This window comes from Haemaphysalis longicornis, unplaced genomic scaffold, assembly GCF_048455015.1.
Source record: "Haemaphysalis longicornis isolate Haplotype H1 unplaced genomic scaffold, Haemaphysalis longicornis Haplotype H1 scaffold_4, whole genome shotgun sequence".
In the NCBI taxonomy this organism is placed as follows: Eukaryota; Metazoa; Arthropoda; class Arachnida; order Ixodida; family Ixodidae; genus Haemaphysalis; species Haemaphysalis longicornis.
Window position 1 is genome coordinate 37,249,291 of NW_027526361.1, and position 22,722 is coordinate 37,272,012.

General features: G+C 44.7%; 2 protein-coding genes and 1 non-coding gene across 3 annotated transcripts in view; 1 reads left to right on the forward strand and 2 right to left on the reverse strand.

The window, feature by feature from the left end:
• LOC144179714 (angiotensin-converting enzyme-like) overlaps positions 1-22,722 on the reverse strand; it is a 65,470-nt gene that overhangs the window by 6,469 nt on the left and 36,279 nt on the right. The window contains exons 15-22 of the mRNA XM_077708157.1: positions 12,411-12,549; positions 12,040-12,341; positions 9,478-9,636; positions 6,390-6,498; positions 5,176-5,319; positions 2,690-2,878; positions 2,011-2,108; positions 532-701 (exon numbers count right to left, since the gene is read on the reverse strand). Coding sequence (XP_077564283.1) covers positions 532-701; positions 2,011-2,108; positions 2,690-2,878; positions 5,176-5,319; positions 6,390-6,498; positions 9,478-9,636; positions 12,040-12,341; positions 12,411-12,549 — 1,310 coding nt within the window. The remainder of the gene's footprint in view (positions 1-531; positions 702-2,010; positions 2,109-2,689; positions 2,879-5,175; positions 5,320-6,389; positions 6,499-9,477; positions 9,637-12,039; positions 12,342-12,410; positions 12,550-22,722) is intronic.
• On the reverse strand, positions 17,711-17,782 carry Trnat-ugu (transfer RNA threonine (anticodon UGU)). Its single transcript has one exon. It is a non-coding gene; the product is annotated as a tRNA-Thr (tRNA).
• Positions 18,325-22,007, forward strand: LOC144178514 (huntingtin-interacting protein K). Its single transcript, XM_077706429.1, has 3 exons — positions 18,325-18,618; positions 20,505-20,612; positions 21,877-22,007. The coding sequence occupies exons 1-3, from the start codon at positions 18,472-18,474 to the stop codon at positions 21,970-21,972; spliced, it is 351 nt and encodes a 116-aa protein (XP_077562555.1). The 5' UTR covers positions 18,325-18,471; the 3' UTR covers positions 21,973-22,007.

Sequence of the window (22,722 nt, forward strand, 5' to 3'; positions counted from 1 at the left end):
CAAAGTTAAGGCGCGGAATAAACCTGTTAAAATCCTGGCGTCAACTCAACACCCGAGTCTCCTGCACGACGTGCATATACATGTTCGAAAGTTTTTCTTTTTTGCTCTTTAGGGGCGGCTCTTGTGACAGGTCGAAAGAACTGTAGAAATTTGTGGAAACCACGTGATTCAATCCAACGTTTATTATCTGAAAATATGCGGTGGATTAAGATGAGATCAATTAGCAAAGGAAACACACAAATTTCTACAAAAATTTATCCCACAGAATTTTGTATTATCGGGGCTCTAGGCGCACCTGACGCAGAGACGCACAGCGATGATATTGTCAACGTGGCGTTACTGAGCCACTGCAACCTTTGTCTCCCGATGCCTAATAAAACTTCTCGAATAAGAAATGGCGGGTTCAAGCAATGTAGAGGCGTTTTCAAGCAATACGGTTCTCCAATAACATTGCAGACGGTTTTGCGCCAACTGGATAGATTACAAGTATAATAAAAAAAGACAGATGAAGTGAGTAACTCTTGACCCTACCTGACGTCATTGGTGCCGCAAAAGTCCCACGCGGAGGCGTGACAGATAACGCCCCTGTCCGTTGGCTTTACGAGAAGCGACTTGTTCCAGAAAGATTCCGGCATGGGCGGGAGCCCGAGAGATGTGAAGAACTGTTCGGCGAGCCTGAACATGTCGACGACAGTCATGTTCTGAAAATAAATGAATGAAGCTATTCATCATTCGAGAGGAGGACGTACGGCAGGTTTCAACACCGCATATAATAACCTCGGAATCCAGGACGTTTCGTGACACAATGACTCTGGAAACGGAGACGCCACCAAAATCATGACGCAGAAAAACAGGGCCAAGTTGGAGCGCGCTTACTGTTGCGGCGCGAAACACGTATATCGCACGAAGATTTGTAACTGCGCTTAGCAAACGTACTTATTTCCTCATGGTGTTTCGCGCTGCATTGTAAAATCAAAATTTTCATTTGCGGAGCAGAATATATAATGCGTAGAATGTGCGGAATGTGTGGAATGGGGAATGTGTGGAATGGGGAATATAAAATGTGAAATGTGCCTAATGTGGAATATGCGAAATGTGAAATGTGTGGAATGTGAAATGTGTGGGATGTGAAATGTGAATAGTGTGGTATGTGAAATGTAAAATGTGTGGAATGAGGAATGTGTGGAATGTGAGATGCGTGGAATGTGGAATGTGTGGAATGTGGAATGTGGAATGTGGAATGTGGAATGTGGAATGTGAATTACATGTGGAATGGGGGAAATGTGGAATGTGTGGATTGTGAAATGTGGAATGTGCGGAATGTGTGGAATGTACGAATATGCTATGTGCGGAATGAAATTATATTATGCGTCGACCGCATCCGTGATATCGGTCTTCATTCGAGACGCCAACCGTTTAATTGTTGTTACAATGGATTCTAGTCCGAGCTTTTAGCGGCTGCTTTGAATCAAGCTTACTGGCTCGACCCTTCGGAGAAAGTTCGCCGGCAACGATGTACCACTGCTAAGGTAGCCTACGCACTATCGTCCCTACTGCATGTCCCTTCTCACAGCGACAAAAAATTCACGCATCTCCACGAAGTGAATCATGACGAGTGGGCGAAGCACTGGGGATCGTTCTTACCGTAAATCACCCGTGGCATTGCCCACTCGCGCATGTAAATGAGTGTTAACGCATTTGTACAGTATATACAATTCCAATCCAATCAAATTCGATACAATCCAATTTAATCCAATCCAATCCAATCCAAATCCAATTCAATCCAATGCTCCTCGTGCATACGCACACGGACGCCAAGGGACAAGCCACGGACAAAGCGAGGTCCTAAGGTTCTTCGCCCACTGACTTGCTATGCAACGGCCAGAACAGAAAAGGCAAGCCAGAAATTATCATCTCGTCCTTGTAATCTGCCCGTCCGGTTTGGGGGCTGTAGGATGCCGCGCACTGCAGGAACCAACTTTTTGTGCAGCCTTTGCTTTGTCCGCTTACCTTCTCTCTCATCGCCACGGTTACGTTCACGGCCGTTTTCGCCGGGTACGGCAGTGTGAGCTCGTTCAAGGCTGACCAGTGCTGAGAATGGATGTGACCTGCGATTTGAAATTAAACACGAGGTTTCTGGAATACATTTCCGTCACTCAACTCTACCACAGCAGCGTTGTCGTCGTTTTTAAGGGTAAATAAATCAAACGGTTGGCCTAAGAACCTCCCGCCATATTTAAGCTTCCGATTATAACGGATAGATGGTTCGTTGACTGAAAAATACTCGCGATATTGAGCAATCCTGAAGACCATCAAATCTTGTTTATACATCTGCGAATATGGTTGGCTAAAGGACGATGCTATGTGTACTACGTAGTGAAGAAGCTTGGCTAAAAGCGAACTAGAGGGCGGCTCACAGTTTAAACGCAAGGCCTGATAATATACAGTGCAATTCTGCTGGAAGAAGCAGTTCAGTAGACATGGTTCCCTTAAGGTGTAATAAAACCTTTTTTTTTTAGATTTACGCGACGCTACAAGCAAACGATATCCACAGCGTAAGAATAAACCGAAACCAAACACTACATCATGATACTTGATGGTGGCCATGAAGTTACTTCAATACGACCGTTCAGTGCGACATTGATGTTCTTTCCTTTGTATATAGTGAGGTAAAAAAGACACCACGTACCGAGTAGGTGAGCTGGAATGGGGCCATCCTTTTTTATCTTGTTTTTGTACACTTCGACCAGTCTCGACCTCACGTAGGCGTGCAGCTCCTTGTACAGGGGCTCCAACTGCTTCCACAGCCGTTCCATGTTTTCCTCGAAACCTTCGTACTCGTAAGTCTCCTGCCACATCTGGCTGGCGTCATCAAAACCTTCAACAAAATACAAACGAAACGTATAATATACAGGAGATATCATCGCCTACGATGCGGCCGATGGCAGGGCTCGAAGCTGGAAGGATTAATAACAGTGACTACTCTATGCGGATATATATCGGGGGAAAAGGTCGGGCAAAACCAACTTGAACGATTCTACAGCCATGAAAAGTTTGTTTTTAGTTTCAAAAAGCAAACAGGATTCGAGCACCTCGAGCGTACCGTTCTTCTCGTACTGACCACCAGTTTTATAAATTGGTGTGCTAAGAACTAACGCTACTTTCTATTTTCATTCAGACCACTGCAGGCTAGAGAAGCCTTCCTGCCTCCATAGTCTCCATGCGTGCACACGACAGATTCAAGTAGGCCCTAACCCAGCATTTTATTGACCTTTCTTTCTCTTATATTGTATTTTTTGTACGCTCCACTCGTCTCTGTAACGCCCGAACGTCCTTGAAAGAAAGTGAGGGAAATGAAATGAGCTGAAAGTGTCGCCGGCCTGGCATCGGGTGTTGGCCGGAGCGCTGGGGAGAAAACGGGACGCAAAAAAGCCACGGATGCTCGTACAGCTCTCCAAGCGAGTTTAACGCGTAAGCATGGTTCACCCGCCTCAGGCTCATACGGCAAAAACCCAAAGGCTCCATTTTAGCCATGCTTTAAAAATAAAACATTCAAAATTTTGCTGCTTTTACGTAGGAGGGGCTGTTTTGCATGTGAAGATGAAAATATTTTATGGAATCGCTGTGAACCTGTGATTAGTTTGAAATAAATAAACCGTCTATAATATCTACATTTCTTGCAAAGGTTCCCGAAAAAAAATTAGAGAAATAAAATCTCGGGCTATCTCAACTAATGTGAAACCTGGGGAGGGGCGAAGCATGCAGTGTGTAAACGTATTCCTGGCACCTTGGCGTTTTTGCCAATGGAGGTGAAATGGTTGGGGGTAGAGGTATACAGCTTTGCTGCAAAAGTCTTTTGTCTTTAAGCATGAAGCTATCTAGCCCGAGGCCTAAGCGAGTGTCCTGGTGTTTTCTTAGTACGCGTTACGATGCACTCCAGCGCGAGGCGTAAACGAGTGTTCCGGTGTTTTAATACCGTGACTACATGAGACGTCGGTTACGACGATGACATGAGACGCCAACAGCCCGAGCCCCTAACGAGCTTCACCCCTAAAATAAAGCTAAGGTACAGCATTAGCTCACACAGGTCCGTAAGCACATCCGGCCGTACTTTTTACCTCCTTGTTTGAGGAGTTATTTTGAATTGGTTTTCGCGTCTTAAGAGTACTCACAAGGTTTGGAAACGAATTGAAGTATCGGCAAAATTTTAGCATGCAGATAGTTAATGTGCAGCTATTTGTTTCGTGGAATCATCATGCAGCCCAAGCCGCTGAGCACAGAAACTTGAAATTCAAAGAAGGAATTCTTTCTCTGACGCAGGGGATCGATATGGCGAAACTTTCCAGGAAATTTGGCCACGAAGAGTGTGAAAAATACATTTTTTTACGTAAATTTTTTAACGCCTCTTATACCCGTAATGTTCTCAAATTGGTTGCGTGCTCTTAACCATTACTTGGACTAATACTTAAAAATCCAGTTCAGAATTTTCCCCCTAACCAAGCCACAGAGGCAGAAAGTTATGAATGACTCGTATGGCCAGTAAGTGGTCTGCTTCCGAGTGAGCACGTCCTGGGGATTCCCAAGCCTGCTGCGGTGTCTGGCTCAGCGCACCGATTTTCTACGTGTTTCTAATGCGTAGCATTCTTTGCCACAGCCAGGACCGTGTAACGCCCTGCATTTCCACAAGAATGCAGACATTGCGGAAGTTCCACCTGTAATAATCACTATAATAGCGTAAATGGACATAAGTGGTCGCACGAAATCTTAAAAAACTAAAAATATAAAAAATATAAAAAGGATTACGAATAGGGCGAACCGTGTAACGCCCTGCATTTCCACAATAATGCAGATTTCGCGAAAGTTCCACCTGTAATCGTTAAAATAGCGTAAATGGAGACAATTGGTCGGACAGGATTTAGAAACACCAAAAAATTTGGCTCTAAAAAACTCACACTCAAGACAAACGGCTTAAGAATACTACGCAATACAATTCTATGAATTTCGGTTGAATTTTTATCAGGTTAACATGCGTTCTTACACTGCTTTTGTTACACTTAGCAAATAACGTGCTCATAACTACATAGCGTGCTCATATGGCTACGAATTCGGTACGTGTTTTTTTTTTTTTGTACGTGCATAAAAGCTTCGCGAAGTGTAAAACGTGTTCGTACTTACCGTTTAGCCTGGCAGCCTTGTTTTCCAGCTCGACGTAGCGAAGGTACTTCTGCTTCACAGGTTTTCCTGACACTGCGCGCCATTCATTCCAGACGTGAAGCAGCTCGTCGTAGTTCCTGGAATCCTCGAGCGTGTTCTTTATGGCTGTCATTGCGAAAACACCAACGTTGGCAGTCAATATCATAGGCGGCACCAAAGGTGGAAATACGACCTAACTTCGGCTTCCGCTCTGACTAAGATTAGTTTCACCGACCGCATTTCAACCTCACTTTTGAGATTGCAGTCCCCCTAGGTGAGTGCACCTAACATTGATTGAGCACAATAACATCACTTCAACCTGTACTCAGCCTCAAGAACATAAAGTAATTGATCAATCTTAAGCTAACTGAAGGCCTTCTTCAAATACGTGGTGCACACCATGAACTGGAAACCGACGCGTTACCTACTTATTTTTCGGCGCTATTTTCCAGCAACAACCTTTCAATGTATGGTTTGACACTTTCAGAAAATTTTTCGTGCGTCTTGCTGGGCACTATAGAGGTTTGTCAGCGTTTTCAAACCAGGCGAAGTACTTACAAACGAAAGTGAAAGCGCGACTGCGTGGCTAAGTGTATGGTCGGTCCTTGCACACTTAATATATCCAAGTTTCATTACTAATGTGCAGCCATTATTTGCATGTTACAAATAAAAAAGGAAGCAAATAACACGGTAAATTTTATTGCAAACAAAAACAAAACGAGCGACAAGTTCGCTCCCACACCAATAGCTGGGGTGCTTTATAAACATACAAATTTTGATGCAAAGTAGGGCTTGTTCGTGCCAAGATGAATAGTAGAAGAGACTTATTTATTTATTTATTTATTTATTTATTTATTTATTTATTTATTTATTTATTTATTTATTTATTTATTTATTTATTCATTTATTTATTTATTTATTTATTTATTTATTTATTTATAGGGTTTAACGCGCCGCCCCACGCAGGCGATGAGGTGCGCCAGAGGGCTCCGGATGAATTCTGACAACTTGGGGATCTTTAACGTGCGTCGAAATCTCGCACACACGGGCGTTTTTGCTTTTCGCCTCCATCAGAAAAGCGGCCGCCGCGGCCGGCAATCGTACCCGCGTCCTCGTGCTCAGCAGTACCACGCCGTAGCTACTAAGCCACCGCGGCAGGTAATGGTAGAAGAGTGGCCCGTGAGGGAAGAACTTACTCGGTTCCAGAGGCACATTGCATTCCCCGGTTGAATCGTTGTTGCGTTTGAACGGGCATATCTTGGCCGAGGCGTGATTCTCGCTCATGTCGGCAATTAGCTGAACGAGCTGAATGAAAAAAATGGAGCACTGTTAATGCCATGAAGCTGTGCGTTTATTAGGCTGGACCAGCATCGGTTGACGGGAAATAAAAATGGCCGCGTGTCTGCTCCTTTCGTTGCAAATGCCGACGAAAGACGATCGTCAACTGGCGCCCCTGCCAAGTAAAAGCCTCCCTTCTCCTTCCCGCTCGCCTCTCATGCCGTTCCTCTCCCGTCTCGTTCCTCCCAAGATAACACGCTAGAGGTTTGCTCAAGTCAATTTAAATTTACCGCGTTCTACTGTTCCAGGCCGGGTTCCTCGATGCCAGCGCTGCCGTACGGCGGAGACGAGAGTGAGTTGAGGCACCCTTTTACAATGTTTATAGAACCACGTTGTCCTGCTCGCCGTGCATTCCAAGCGGAACATGGAACCTATCTAGATAGTGGAACCTTTCGTTACTGTTGCAGTTTGATTTCTCAAACTTCCCCCAGAAGCTATATAGTGGCGCGGGCAACAGCAGGAGACGATTGTCTGCAGTTGGTGATATGATATCGCAAAAAACAAGCGTCCATAAATAATTTTTTTAATAAAGGAACACTGCAAATATCACTTAAGAATTCCTTTTCTGCCTTACATTAGCGTAATGTCTTGTTCTTGTTCAACAATGGTGAAAAGTATGAACATTGCCACCGGACTTAGGTTTAGGTTTGGCTGTGAGTATATAAAACTATTGCGCAGATTCTGTTTCACTTTGGCCGGGTGGCTGAATCGAGTCACAGACAGACAGACAATGACACTTAAGGAATTTTAAATGATAAGGCCAGCATAAGTCAGGCTGGCAGCCCTACGTGTGATTTTGTATAACTTGTGTGTGCCCATTGTTATGTAATGTCGAAGACCGGCAATAAAGAAAAAAAAAAGACCACAATTTCTTCGTTTAAGTAGCCCAAGAAAGACTATCGTCTTTAAAATTCTTCAAACTTTATTCCAAAGTATACCCTAATCTTATCTTGATTGACGAAAACTTCCAGCGCCCATTCCGCAAACAACTACCGGTCAGTTTCTAAGTCTATAAGGTGGCACACAGTAATCCCTCGTTACAACGAAGTCCGCTGGACGTGAAGGGGACTTCATTATAAGGGGAGCTTCGTAAAAAGCGGAACATATTAATCCTCCTGCACGGCAGTTGGGACCGTGTAAATATTTTCAGATGTTGTGAAATTTCGAATATATTAATAGCGATTTCGTTATAACGAGAGTGTTTATGTGGTATTCTAATCAGTTTGGTGAGACTACATGAAGCTTTGGAGAAATAAGTCGAATCTCAAAGAGCACGAGTAAAAATATCGCACGCAGGTGAAAGCAGTGAAAACTGCCTCGATTTCGAAAGTCGAAACCAGTCGTAGTTTACAATTCGCCCCTTTGTCGACGTAACAAATGCGAATCTGAAAAGTCGTACCCCCCTACTCTTCGCGACTAACAATATTTATTGCTTTGTTTGAGCAACACATTATAAAAAAGCAGGGGGCATATTATTATAATCTGTCGCCAATAATTGTAAACTCAATACACCGGGGTACATCTGAGAGAAAGCAAGCCAAATAATTTCCTGGGCAAGAGGTATGTCATGCAAGCTTACGCTTTATCTTGCCAACAGTCCAACAGTCGTGAATTTTCGCTGTTCATAAAAAAACGTGCACCCTACATCCCACCACCCGAAAAAAAAAAAAAAATATATATATATATATATATATATATATATATATATATATATATATATATATATATATATATATATATATATATATATATATATATATATATATATATATATATATATAATATATATATATATAATATAATATATATATAATAATATATATATATATATATATATATATATATATATATATTAGTTCTTGTAGTGCAGGTAAACTTGTAAGAAAACGTGATGCCATACTTTTCGTATTTATTTACCGGTTAAGCATGGCTCGCTACCGAAAGGCTGAGCCAAGAATAACCACCTCTTCTTCCTTTAAGAATTTGCGATTCCCTGTGGACTACTATAAATACGTAAAACGGTTCCCTTCATAGAGCAGGAATTCCATGGCGCCTATTTCGTATTTGCTTAACTAAAGCCAGTCCCATTTTCTTAAACAACAATCTTGCTTATCAAAATTGTAACTTTTAGCGGGAAGCATCATAATTACGAAACAAGTACTATATGAGATGGCTTTTTCTGCCGGCCTCCGGCATTGTGTACTATGTACATGATGTCAATAAAGTTCATTGTCCATAATGATTTGCAACGATAAAATATTCAACGCTACCTCCAGTAGAATGTATGAGTGCTGGGATGACACACAGTCACTGGAGTACGGCCGTACTACATGGCCAAAAGGCCCGCATTTGGACACGGGCCTTACACTACTGCCGGAAAAAGGCCGGATAAAAAATCACTGGCCAAAGTACATCGGCTTGAGTTAGTCCAAACAGTACTGTGCTGCCTGGGCGTTATATTTGTTTAAAATGTGTGTTGACAAAGTCATAAAACCAGGGATATAGTCATGCTGCCAGCTATAGATGCTACTCGAAACAGAAAAGTACATTTCTTGTAGCCTATATATGTCTCATTAAAGCTGGCTCGGCTAACTGGCGCACTGTCGGAGGTCTAGAGTGCTTCTGAGAGAAAACTAAATTTTTTTTCAAGGTGATAAAACTGCATCCTCCCCGTTCTTCGCACTCCCGGATGTTTCCTTCTTCGAGGAAATCAATTACCTGTTTTTTTTTATTTCCCCTTCATTTTACATCAACGGGGCAAGGACAACCTTATAATTTTATTGGCTACACCTCTCTTTCCCTGCAACGTCCCATGATGACTTCGCTTCCCTGTTACATGACGTTCCAAATGCATTGCTTCATAGGGAATGCAATTCGTTCAGGTACATAAGGGCATAAGGGCACGTGAAAGTCAGGGACGTCGCGTGCGGGGAAGGCGCAGATTACCTCTTTGTTCTCTTCATCCGGGAGAAGCGCTGCTCCCAGGACCGAGTTGCGCCTGTAGATTGCTCGGGTCTTCTCGTCCTTGAATGTAGTCCATCTGAACTTAGTAATGTTCTTCCAAATCTCCTTGTTCAGCTGGTTTATCTCCACAGTCGCTTCAACCTGTTGCGGAAGAAAATTACGGTGCATAGTACTTAAGCCACTAACCATTATTGGGTTCAACTGTGTGCCCATGAAACGGAGGTGGTTTCATAACGCGCAGTTAAGATAGCTTGTTGCTTTGGTGCAAGGACACAGCTGAATAAGCAACGAACACGGCAATTTACAGGTTGGTGAGGTAGGTCCCTTCAGCTTCTCAAACAACCTTCTGTAGGACCCCGACATAGAGAATTTTAAGGTCCGAATCTAACACAGACAAACCCTCGAGATAGCTTCTTAGATATCCGGCGCCACTACCACACGAATTTCCCCGTGCGGTTGCTGCCCGCACACGGTGGCTTCTCACAGGGATAGCGTTCTAGGAAAAGCACGCTCGATGTGGACGATGCACGGCGAACTCCTAACGACATCTACTCATCCTCATCATCAGCCTGCTCAGGTCCGTATGTCATCACCGGCAGTATACGCATTGGTTTTAGATTTTTTTTCTTTTGAGTGACAGAGGCAGCTTGTTTCTCATTATTTGGGAGTGCTTACCGAGTGCTCCGCACCCCATATATCTATTCTTCACCGGATTTCTCTCTCGTGGATGGGGTCAGCACTAACCATCTGTCCGAGGTAGTTATAGAATTCTTTTACTTCTTCTACCGTTTCATTTCCTAAGCAGAAGAAGACGTTCTTGGCATGCTTATTTCTCCTTCCTTTAGGTTTATTCATATTTATTTTAGCCCCACGACCGTGCTTTCTGATTGTAGATCATCAAGCATTATTTGCATGTGTTCTGCAGTCTCGCTCAGCAAGACTATGTCGTCCGCAAACCTCAAATGGCTCAAGTATTCCCCGTTTGTCCATAATCCTATGTTTTCCCAGTCAAGCTTTCTAAATACCCCCTCCAGACATGCTGTGAATAGTTTTGGAGAGATGGTATCTCCCTGTCTTACTTCCTCTCAGATCAGAAATTTGTCGCTTTGCTTGTGGAGGATTATCCTACCCGTGCATCTCTTATATATGTCTTCTGGAAGTCTCATGTAGGTTTCATCTATTCCCTAGTCTTTTAGTGCTTCTAAAACGGCTGCAGCGAGTAGAGAATCAAACGCTTTCTCGTAATCTATAAAGGCGATGTAAAGGGGTTTAGTGTACTCTGCGGATTTTGCTTTCACTAAGCATGAAAATAGGAAAAGCTGCACGTGACGATGGCATAACCGTAGATCTTTTGAAGGAGGGAGGAGATATTGTTCTGGAAAAGCTTACTTTACTATTTTCGGGATGCTTGAAGACTCAAAAAGTAGCCATAGCCTGGAAAAATTCCAACATTATTCTGATTCATAAGAAGGGAGATCCCAAGGACCTCAAGAATTGTAGACCCATCAGCCTACTCTCAGTTGTTTAGAAGCTGTTTACCAAAGTTGTAGTTATCCGCATAGGTGACAGCCTGGATTCCCAACTACCCAGAAAGCCGGCTAGGTTTATGAAAGAGTACTCAACGCCAGATAACGTCCATGTCGTCGTCGACATCTACTACCTTCTGCAGATTTGCCCTGCCTTAGCACAACATCGTCAAGAAGCGCTCGAAAAGTTGTCACATCACGCCGATTTCCAGAACTTCAGGCTCGGTTGCATCATCTGCCAAGATCCTCACCACTAGCAGGAATAGGTCTACAAGAGTTGATTACCTGCAGTACATAAGAAGAGGCAACATCCCTTACTCTATTTAGCCCTGCGCTTAAACACCACTCCATTTCTCCTTTCTCTCAATGACCTACAGTAAAGAAGCGAATAAAGAACCAGTAGAGACAATCGAATCAATAAATCCTTGTCAAGTGACCGACTGTAAGCCCCCCAAAAGTTAACTTTTCTTTTGTTGCGTAAATGAGTTTAAAACTGCATGTACAGCGACAGCTTAAGAGCTGTGAAATCTATTGTTTTTTTTAATTACCGGTGTAAAGAATAGCCAGAATATCCTGCATGAGGGAAAGAGGAAGAAAACAGAAACAGGAAGGCAGAAAAAAAGAATAAACTGCAAGAAAAACACATCGGTGATGTAGTAGAGACCTCAATGCTCCTGGTGCACGATTAGAGCCAGTTTCAATGCTTTAAACCAGGCAAATGTGACCGCAGTAGAAAACAAAATGTCGAAAGCTTGGTTGGTATATTGTCCTGGGAGAAGTGCAGCTTCCAACTACAATGTTTAAACAGGCTGATAAGTCACCTGGAGAGAGAGAACCAACTTTTATTTTACGCAGGACCCAAGTCCAGGTCCTAATTTGGGTGTTCAATTCACCTGGAAGTCCCATGCCACCAATAGCTGAGCGTTTGCCACGCTAACAAAATTAACAGAATCAAAGATGGCTACCTTTTCTACGTTCCCATCATCTAACTGACCGTAAACTGTAAACGTGTGCTTACGGACTTGTTCTTGTTGTGTTCCGTGAGGTTGGTCGCGTGGTTCCAGCGGGCGTTGGCCACTCTGAGGCAGCCATCCTTGAGTAGCCCTTCGACCTCCTTCAGGTAAGCCGCGGCCTGCTCCTCGTCTTCCATCGTGCCTTCCACCGGAACCCTCTTAGCGGCAGCCCGGGGAACCACGAGGGCGCACCCGGCCAGCAGCAGCCACGCATACAGAAGACTCCTCATCCCAGCAGTCGAGAGGGCGCGTCCGAAGCGATGCCCCCGCGATGCTGCGACTGACGCCAAGGTAGCAGCGTGTGGTGCTTTTTAAAATCGGAGTGGCGCGCAAACTTTTCTGGGGGCAGACCGGTTTCCTGGTTCGTTAGCCTCACTTTGGCAGGCGCGGCGTCTCGGGTGCAGCTTGCTAAGAGTCGCAGGTACGGACCGGAACTGGTTGGAGGCCTGGCGCTGAAAACCAATGCATATCAGCTGCATAATGTTCGTTTCCTTGCCCCACTCCATGTCATTGCACTGTGGCGGGATTTTTGTTGTCTTTTTAAGACAATCTTGGGCGATGCCCCGGTCGGCTGGACCCGGCAATTCTCTTCTTCCTCCTCATGGCTAAACCGCAACTGCTGCCGCCATTAACGGAGACAAATGCCCCGGTCGGCTGGACCCGGAAATTCTCTTCTTCCTAATCATGGCTAAACCTTAACTGCTGCCGCCATTAACGGAGACAGATGTGAATTTTCGGTTCGTCCTGTTAGAGCTATTCGGCTGGGATTCCAAGCACTGAGATGAAACTTTTGCTAAAAAATTGCCTTTTTTTTTTTGAAAGAATAGCAGCTGAAATGGTCACTATGTACGTTTCAGTGCACACGAATATCTGCAGACTCACCCACAGTTGCCACCTTGTTTGGGCTTAGCGCAGCGTAACCGCTCAGAACAGTGAACAAGGCATTTTCAGCTCGTCGGTTTACAAAAGCGTAAGCCAGCTTTACAAACAAAAGGCCCCTCAGGACCCTACAGGCCCATCTTACCGCCATGCTATAACCAGCAGCGTCGCCTCAAATTTCTGTTACCTGTCCCTTCCGACGATTTCCACGGTCAACACGGGCCCTCACAAGCATCTACAGACCACCGCCTCGTTCTTGCAGTTAACTGACCTCCTCTGCAGACGACTACTTGCAACTGAGAAATCTTCTCTTTGGAAAGTGATGGCTTGTTTACAACACGCCAGGAGAATTGCGCAACCACTGGTTGTATTCGCGCGTGATCGAGGTTTTTTGAAAGGGTAGCTGTGAACGTGACTGGTTTGCACAAAAACGGAAATGTCGAGGCATCCTCGGCGTCGTATCTTGATGGTGACGATTCCTAAGACGTGACAAAACGCTCATTTCACCCGATTTGCGTCATCTTCGTAAAAAATGAAGCGTCTTAAGATGCTAGTATACTGCTGTGTTAAGGTTCTTTAGTATAATTCCACTCGTTCAGGTTCGCCTAAATAATGGTGTGCGTATTCTACTTCGCTAAGCCCTTGCGCCGGCCGTGTTAAAGAAATTAAATGACACATCACGCTAAGGCATACATCTCAGCCTCTATGGTGCATTGATTATTTTTTCTTTCTTTTGCAACTGTGCGGAAAGTCGCACAAGGTGCTGGAAGGTTAACAATTTCTAAAGGAGAATTAGACATTTTGTAGGACAGTCTACGACAGCTCTTTCTGCCGTCACCGCGATAGATTTAACCAGTTGCCCGGTAAGAATATTTCTTTCTATTCCTGTAGAAATTTGAAACCAAAGTTAAGGTATCGGCGAGCTTGCACTTGATTTTTTCCGAACGACAAGACAGACAGACAGACAGACAGACAGACAGACAGACAGACAGACAGACAGACAGACAGACAGACAGACAGACAGACAGACAGACAGACAGACAGACAGACAGACAGACAGACAGACAGACAGACAGACAGACAGACAGACAGACAGGCAGGCAGTCAGGAAGGCAGGCGTTCTATACAGATTGTTTTTTGCCTTGTTTATGTCAACTAATTTATTTTTAGCCTAAATTACAGCTATAACGAGGTCTCGGAACAAGAAAATATTTGTTATAAACAGCGTTTGGTGGTGATTTGAACATATGTAAGTTGGCTTGAGACCGCAGATAATTTCGAATAAAGAGATGATCACAAAATAGCAATTACTTTGCAACGAGGGCTCACTGTAAACTATGAAGTCAAGGAAACAAATTAAAGCCTACCTAAACTGTACCGTTTAAAGAAGACGGCTCTTGATTCACTTCCCCGCCGTGCTAGTCCACCTTACGGCCTTGTCCGGTGTATAGGAGATACAGACGTATGACGGAAGAGCAACAGTGATGCCCGCGGACAATTTTTGTCGACCACAGGAAGGACAAAAGACGAGGTCACTCGTGTTTGCGTTCAAGAGGACTGATGCTACAGCTCTCTTCGCTGTGGCGTCTCTGTGCGAAGAGCCCCAAAACCACCCTTTGGACCGACCCGCGGTGTCTTTACTTTGCGCAGCTGCTCGCCTGCATGAAGTAAGCTTCACCATGATCTTTTTCACTTGCGACCCAAAGCTGCATCTATTCAAGGACGGTCCTGTTGCGTATATATTTTTAGCGCGGAAACATGCCCTCTGGCGTAGTCTTGCGTGTTGTTTACACTGCGTGGCCACGAGTCAACATCTCACGGTACTACAAAAAAACAAGTTCGCGTTGCCAGCGACGTCTGACGCATGAGCAAAGAAAAATATCCTGGGATGCATTTTACTTGTTTACACAGCACGCCGTTGGTAAGTATCTGTTGACACGAAGTCTCATGTAGCTGCCCTTAAATAAAGCTTCTTTGTCTCCCGCCATGCCTTACCATTGTACCGAGAGCATCTTTCCTGTGTTATGAAGGTGGAACCGGCGCTAGCGCAACATACCCGCGCCTTCAAGCAATGCCAAAAACGAGAGGGATGGATCGACTATACGAAGAGCCTGTATATTTAGCGTGTCTTGTGATTCACACGCAAGTTTCTCTGCAGTGCAAGCCCGCCCGCCCCCGGCCTCGGTAGTTGCTTTTCAGATAGAGGCGAAAAGTGAAAACGCTGGTGTGTCGAGATTTTGGCGCACCTTAAAGGACCACAGGTGGTCAAAATTAATGCGGAGTGTTCCACTATACGGCGCGCCAAAACCTATAATCGAATCTCATGCCGGCCCGCAACCCGACACGGTCTTTACAGGGGATCCCTGCAACACTTTCTTCAACTTCCTTTGAAATCCTAAATGCTTGCAGAACGTAGTCACCCAACACACCCAGTACTTAGATTAGGGGGTCGCAAAGAACCTTAGCCAAAAATTACTGCTCTATGTCCATCATATAACTTTGAAACTCGCTCAAAAGATTTTTTTAATCTCTCTCCCCTGGTCCTGACGTTCTTCGACGACCCGAATTGAGGGCGGCTGTTGGCCGGTTTTCCAGTTGCAGCAGTGAACGCTTTTAGAAAGCAACTTTAAAAATAAAACCATGAAAACAAAGCAGAAACGGAAGACGTATCTGGTGCGACAAGCAATCACGCAGTGTCGCTCCGTGCTGGTGATAACTGTGTAGCTTTCGCAGTGCTTCCAGACGTGAAGGAGAGAGTGAAAGCGTTTATCGAAAGTGTTGCAGGGTCCCTTTAAAAGCTCGGTCACAACTCCACACATCCAATCAAGGTGAAATACAGCTAGTGTTGTCGACCTTGCGAGTAAGCTCGTCTCTTGACAGGTACAGCTGCTCTCGTAGAACCTAGGGAATATATTTTCCTACATTCCTTGAAGTTGTTTCTCTCTCAGGAACCATGAACTTTAAATTTCTTCATGAGGGACGGGGTAGGGGGGGGGGGAGGGAGGGGGGAGGGTCTTAAGACACGCCCAGGGATGTAGGCAAGGGGGGTGGAGGGGGGGGGGCGGTTGAACCCGCCACACCCCTCCCCCCGGAATTTTTTTCTGGACAGCGCGTAAGCGAGTGCTAGGGTTTCTTTAGGCAAAACTCCCCCCCCCCCTCACACACACACACACACACATACACACACACACACACACACACACACACACACACACACACACACACACACACACACACACACACACACACACACACACACACACACGCACACGCACACACTGCAACAAATAGTTCTGTCTAGGGACCTTAACATGCTTCCTTGAACCCGCACTTGCACGTTGATCTGTCGGCAATGCAAGGGCCTGAATTGTCTTTTGGCATGTTTGAAGTAGATCTGTAACTATACTATTTGGATAATAGCCGTGAAAGGATCCCTGACTTCTCGCTAAGTTTGCACCATCAAAAATATATCTAGTGGTGAAATTCAAAAAGGACGTGATGCCTACATGGTATATCGGCCGCGGGATACCCTAGAGCCACTGAATGAACTACGTATAGGTACAATTAAAAATATGAACATTAGAATTACAAAAAGTCGTAGTAGGGAAAATAAATAATAAGGTACGAGATAGACGTGTGCGTTTCCTTGTGAGTGACTGACTGTTGTTGAGATGGAGCTAGAAGACCCGATGCGGGCGGGTTCATGGGTCTTGGATTGGCCCGACAATGCGTGGTTGCCCTGGTTTCTCGTTGTTCGAAAAGGCATGCATGCAAGGCTGTTTATTATGTGACTTATTACTCGCAAGAAGCTTACATCCTTGATATATCTTTGTGGTACCGTCACGAACCTAGCTCCCACTCAGGTAGTGCACGTGGATTCAACAAACATGGAATCCGTGAAAAAAAAAAGAAAGAAATATCGCCTTGCAAACTAGCAATATTTTATACGCACATTAACCAGATAGCTTTTCACATGAATTTCTTAATTAATTTTCTGATCCTCCTTTTTTTTTTTTAAACGCAAATCTGTTTTTTGGTGGTTTGGCTGGCGTGATTGATAGACTGCCCCCTTGTTTCATCCTATGCTTCCAGTGAATTCCAGCTTGAACGAATACCCCGACGAGTAAATGCATTAGGGATTAGCGTGAGTTCGGTTTATTACAATGCGAATTTTCTCAAATCACGTCGACTAGCCTGCAAACTCAAAAACTGTACGGGATGCGCTAGGCGTTCGCGCACCTTTTGTAATATGAGAGAGAGACGTGTGCCTGTTTGACAACGATCTCAACGTTTCTAGGTGTGTTAGAAGGTTCCATGTGCTTGCAGTGTTTAGTCTGTGTGCCAAGTACCACACGCCATTGTATTTGTAATGCATCTCTACCTCACCCGGCAGGAGGCGGCGCTCCTCCGACAACTCCAAGTGGGAGCGACGTGGACCCCGGTGTGGGCCGTGCATGTCACGCCCGAACGATTCATGACGGACCAGTGCGCGGTGTGCGGGGCCGCGAGGGCGACCATGACCCACATGATGTGGGAGTGCAACGACGCGGAAGAGGAAACAAACATACTACCGCCCCATCTCGCGCGTGCGGTGCGCGAGACAGACAAGGCCGCACAGAAAGCCGCCGCGCAGTTTGCGCTGGCGGTGATCACACGCCAGCAGTCACGGCCGGCACCCCCCTCCTAGCGAGGGAGAGCCACCGTTACCTTTTAGCCGGCAAATAAAGATGTTGTTCCCCCCCCTCTACAATGAAGAGAAAAAAAAAAAAAAAAAAAAAAAAAAAAAAAAAAAACTCAAGCCGCCAGTGAGGATCGAACTCACGACCGCTGGTTTACAAGACCAGCGCTCTGCCACTGAGCTATAGCGGCGGTGGTGTGCGGCGTGCATAAAGTATGATATCATTCATGGGAGAAAGGTACGCACACCCACCCACATCGCAGTAGCGCGATGTCACATTTTATTCGCTTTCATGCGCTGACATGAATGCACTTCCCGTCCATCTGATTTGCCCTTGCCTTAGCGTCGGCCCTGCACCGCGCCATTTTTTCTGAATACTGGGATAAAGGAGCCAGCCATGGAGCCAGCGAATTTACCTCGGTGATCAATTCGTTTACGTCTCCTGAATCTCACTGGTATTACATAATGGCACATTTATGAAGGCAGTCTTTTATTTACTGATCTTAATGAAGCTTAATCCAATTTAAAGGGGAACTAAAAACAGCTGGCCTGTAAGTTGGGGTATGACGCGATGACGCTGCATAAAAAACACTCGTCGCCGAAGTTATCAAAGCGACGGCAGCAAAAACAAAAAATAACGGCAGCAAAAAAGTAATCAAAGACAGCAGTACTTGACTTGAAAGTTGAAACCAAAATCAGCACATTTGTTTGTTAGCTTCGTTCGAACCAGCGCCGGCAGGGGAACGCAGGTTTCAAAATGGCAGCCTAGTGCTGTGCGTGAGCACGCGTGCCGTTAACGTTGTGGAGCCCGTTAAATTTAAATTGGTGGTTTGTCGCCGAACTGATTGATCGTCTCGAGTCCAGCAAGCTTGGGGAAAGCATGTCGGACGACACAGAAGACGCAGCTGGCGACGAGCAGCAGAAGCCACAGAAGAAAGTGGCAAAGCATGATAGCGGCGCAGCCGACCTAGAGAAAGTAACAGATTATGCTGAAGACAAAGAAATTCGTTCCCAAGACATTATGTGTGTAAGTACGCCTTTACATCATTCATTCTCTCGGTTATTTTCCCCGCTTTGCAGCGAAGCAATGTCATCTATGAATTACGTTTGTTTCAGCAACGTAATCACGTAAGGACGCAATTTGGCTTTGAATCGCGATGATTACTTCGGTCTGTTTACGTAACTTCTGATTAAGTTCGATCTGAAATCCCGCACTTTCGCCCTGCAATGTTCACTGAGCTTGTGGCTATTTGTCGTTTGCTATCGTAGTCACCGTGCCTTATTTCCACTTCAAGAGGCGACAGAGTGCCTCGAGGTGCGATTGACCGGCTTGGTGCATAACTCGGCATATTATGCGAAGTGATAGTATTGTTTAGTAGTTAATAAGTGTCTCGACATCCTAACGACATTTCAGTTCACTATGAACTGCTTAGCTAAAGGTGGTCGTGTGTGGCTGAAGTTTAAATAAATTTGTAAATATAGGTGGACAAAGTTGTGAAATCTCTGGCAGCGAAGTTTTCGTTGGTGTAAGAAACACTAGTTCTGTTTTACCCACTAATGTATGGTTCACCTTAAAAGCACCGAGCAGTGGTAACTGCTTTTTTTACGAAGAACTGTTGCAACAAGAATGGGCCCTAACAACTAATGCGGAATGCCATTGGCTGATCTGGAAAGGTAACGAAATTCCCTAAACATAATATGCCATAAATGGAGCACATACAAGTCGACCAGAGAAACACGTGAATCCGAGGTTCTTGAACAGTGCCAAGAACTCCACTACGAAGTGAAGAACAGAAAACCTGTTGCCAGAAAAAGAAACATTCAACACCAGAATGACCTACAGGATATCACACGCCACCTCACGCACTATTCCCAATAGAAATGCTTTTACTGGGTATTAGTTCTACAACGAAACTCCGGTTATAATATGGGAAAACCGCATGCAGAAACAACGCACCATTTTCACAAGTTTCGTCTGCCGCAGTCTATCTTTCATTCACGGCCATCAGTAGTCTTACTTTTCAATTTTAGGGCATCAATTTTCACAGCGAAGCTTTAATAGCTGAAAAGATGCCGGGCCATCTATGTGAAGCCTGGGGAGGAACGATCCATGCACACTGTACAAGTGTATTTTTGGCATCCTGGCGTTTTTGCCCACGGAGATGAAATTGTTGGGGGGTAGAGGTGTACAGTTTTGCTGTAAAAGTCTCATGTCTTTGAAGCACTAAGCGCTCTAGTGTGAGGCTTTGAAAACGAGTGTACCGGTGTGTTCTCTTAGTACGCGTTACGTTCTAGCGCGAGGCGTTGGAAAACGAGTGTCCTGGTGTTTTGGTACCGTGACTACAGGAAACGAAGACGATGACAGGACGCGAGCCTCTTAGGGGCTTCGCCTTTCAAAAATAGCCTTTTAAACAAGGGAACACCAAGAAGCCTGAACATCGTTGGTGCCTAATGCAATGTGTTGCGAAGCAAGTGACAGCGCCAAGCAATCAAAAACCAGTTGGTAGCGCGGGAACTCCTAGTGCAGTTAGCGTAACCTACAATTTTTTTATTCACAAGAATGGTCTGGACCTTTCATTGCTTTGCTCCCTAGATGTCACACTGGTATCATCTAGTACACTGTATCGACGCTATGGTGTAAAAGTATTCTGATGACATCAACACACTTGACCCGTGCAGCCTTTAGAGAACCATTGCAGGTGAAATGAGCTCTTATATCTATAGCTTTCTTACTGCATTTATTTCTCCATAGCTTGTACTAATATGTTGTGCTTACCTTAAACATAAGTTTGCTTCCTCAGCCAGCAAAGAAAAAGGAAGAATAATGCTAAAATTACAGGTCAAAGTGCTGTAGAAATGCTGCTCCACTTGCACGTCTAACCGCATTTTTTGTTTTTCTTTTTTTCATTGAAGGCAATGTCCATGATTGGGGACCGGCATTCGAAGGAAACAGCAGAGAAGGCAGCACGACAGAAGGAGCTTTCCAAGGTTGTTATAAAAAAAGAAGACGTAGAACTGATTGTAAGTGGACACGCTAAACGACGCACAATTGATTCCCTGCTGCTGATGCTCAACTTAAAGGCTAACTGCACTCAAATTTCACCTCGGCCAAATTTACTTTGGACATACAGTATGTACCACCAAACCACCTGGAACATGACTGGTATCTCCATGAAATCCGTTGTTAATTAGTTATAAACGTTCAAAATAGCTCCGTCACAGGCGACAGTGCACCTGTTGGTGGATCACGCGAACAGCCATGAAGCGGAAGTGACATTTCAGCCGGCCCTGCACTTTTTCCTATGACCAGCCAGGAGAACCGGTCGAGCTCTGCAGTGCGCGCTTCTCGTAGGGCTGCGGTGAAGGCGAAGCATTGCACGCAGGTTTGCCCCGGCTGGCTGGCCGCGTGCCGCCGCTCGCTTGCCGGCTGGGCCAGCGGGAACATCACTTCAGCCCCACTCTCATCAATTTCTGTTTCAAGATCTTTGATTTTTAATGGTCGTTTGCACTGCGAATACGCGTATTTCAGTTGTCATATTTTGTTTTTTGTAGTTTTTGGGCAGGCTGCAGTCGAACCTCGTTATAACAAAGCAGTATCGGGACAGCAAATTGTTCGTTATAAGCTATATTTCTTGTAACAGTAGAGGTAAAAATCAGCTATAACAAATAGAAAATCTGGCTTGTGAAAAAATTCTTGATACAAGAACGCATTATTTTAATCTTCGAACCTACTGTAAACAAGGCAACCCTTACGTTTCTCCTTGTTGCATTTCAAGCTCAATGAACCGGAACATGAGTGCGTGAAATTGCAACAGAACGAAGTTCAATTGACAATATAGGACTGCGTCCTTATTTATTTGATGAAGGATGCGATCTTTGTCTGGTGGCCACTCATAGCACTGACCAGGATGGAGTTTTCCACAGTGTCCACGAACAGTAGGCCTTTATACTTCTGCAGTTTCTGACTATGGGGGGTTTTGGTTTTTCCAAGTAGCTTCTCAGCCTCCTGGTCAAATATTTCTTCGTTATATCCGATATCACGTGTCGCTCTCACGGTTTTACTTTCGTTATAAAAGAATAGGTGTCACTGAAATAAAGCGTGACCAACCAAAGTTTGTGTTTAGTTCACTATAGCCGATAATTCAATATATCAGTGTTCGTTGTTACGAGGCTCAACTGTATACGGAAATAATGTTTTCAAGAGGTTGAAATTTTGAGTGCAATTGGCCTCTAAGAGAAGATGCACGATTGCTCGATTTTACACCATGAGTTGTTTGCCTTTCAGATGCAAGAAATGGAGATTCCTCGGTCCGTTGCAGAGCTCAAACTCCGTGAGCACCAAGGGAATGTTGTTGAGGCCCTCATAGAGCTGACAAACTAAATTTTGCCTGTCATTAAATTTGTGTGTCTTTTCTAGGTGCTGTCCCCCGCTCACCTTGTGTCTGTCTGTGCAGATGGGCTCTTTTTGTCGATGAAGCGACGGAAACAGTGTTGTACTGCTACTGATTGTTCTATGGGGACGGGAGCACGAACAACAATGCATCGGTACTTGCAATGTAGGCCACAGTGCTAGCACCCACATTTCCTTTCAGATGGTAGCTCCTCTTAAGGGGGGACACTGGTCTTGAGGACATTTTTGTTACTTTTCAGCCTATTTGCTTGAGATTTACACATTAAGTGTATTTTAACATCCTGTATCCACAAGTATCCATTCCATTTCGGGCAATTTTTTCATTATCTATGTATGACATACTTGAATACTTTTTATCCCTTTATACTGTAGAAGGACCAGGGGGCGCAACTATACCACAGGAGTAATTTTAGCATTGTTTCTGCAATTGCTGTAGACTGATTGCCATGTTATTAGTTATCAATCTTCATAAAATGAGCTTGACAAAAAAGTGTCCTTGCAAAATTAAATTCTATATTTTTGTGGTTTTATTGCACTGTTACGTTCATAACCTCTCTAATACAGCAAAAATGATACAAATCTGGCCAGTACAGCCCAAAATGTTGTACCCGACAGGTGACCTCGCAGGAAAAAAGTTTTTCCTGAGATAACAAGGCACGAAGTTTGGAAACAGGTGAAAATGGTTATTTAGGCAACTTCAAAGGACGACACCTTTGAAAA

Coding starts and splice junctions, on each gene's coding strand:
- LOC144178514 (XM_077706429.1), top strand. CDS start 18,472: ATGTCGGACGACACAGAAGACGCAGCTGGCGACGAGCAGCAGAAGCCA. Junction 18,619..20,504: donor GTTCCCAAGACATTATGTGT/GTAAGTACGCCT, acceptor TTTTCATTGAAG/GCAATGTCCATGATTGGGGA. Junction 20,613..21,876: donor AAGAAGACGTAGAACTGATT/GTAAGTGGACAC, acceptor TTTGCCTTTCAG/ATGCAAGAAATGGAGATTCC.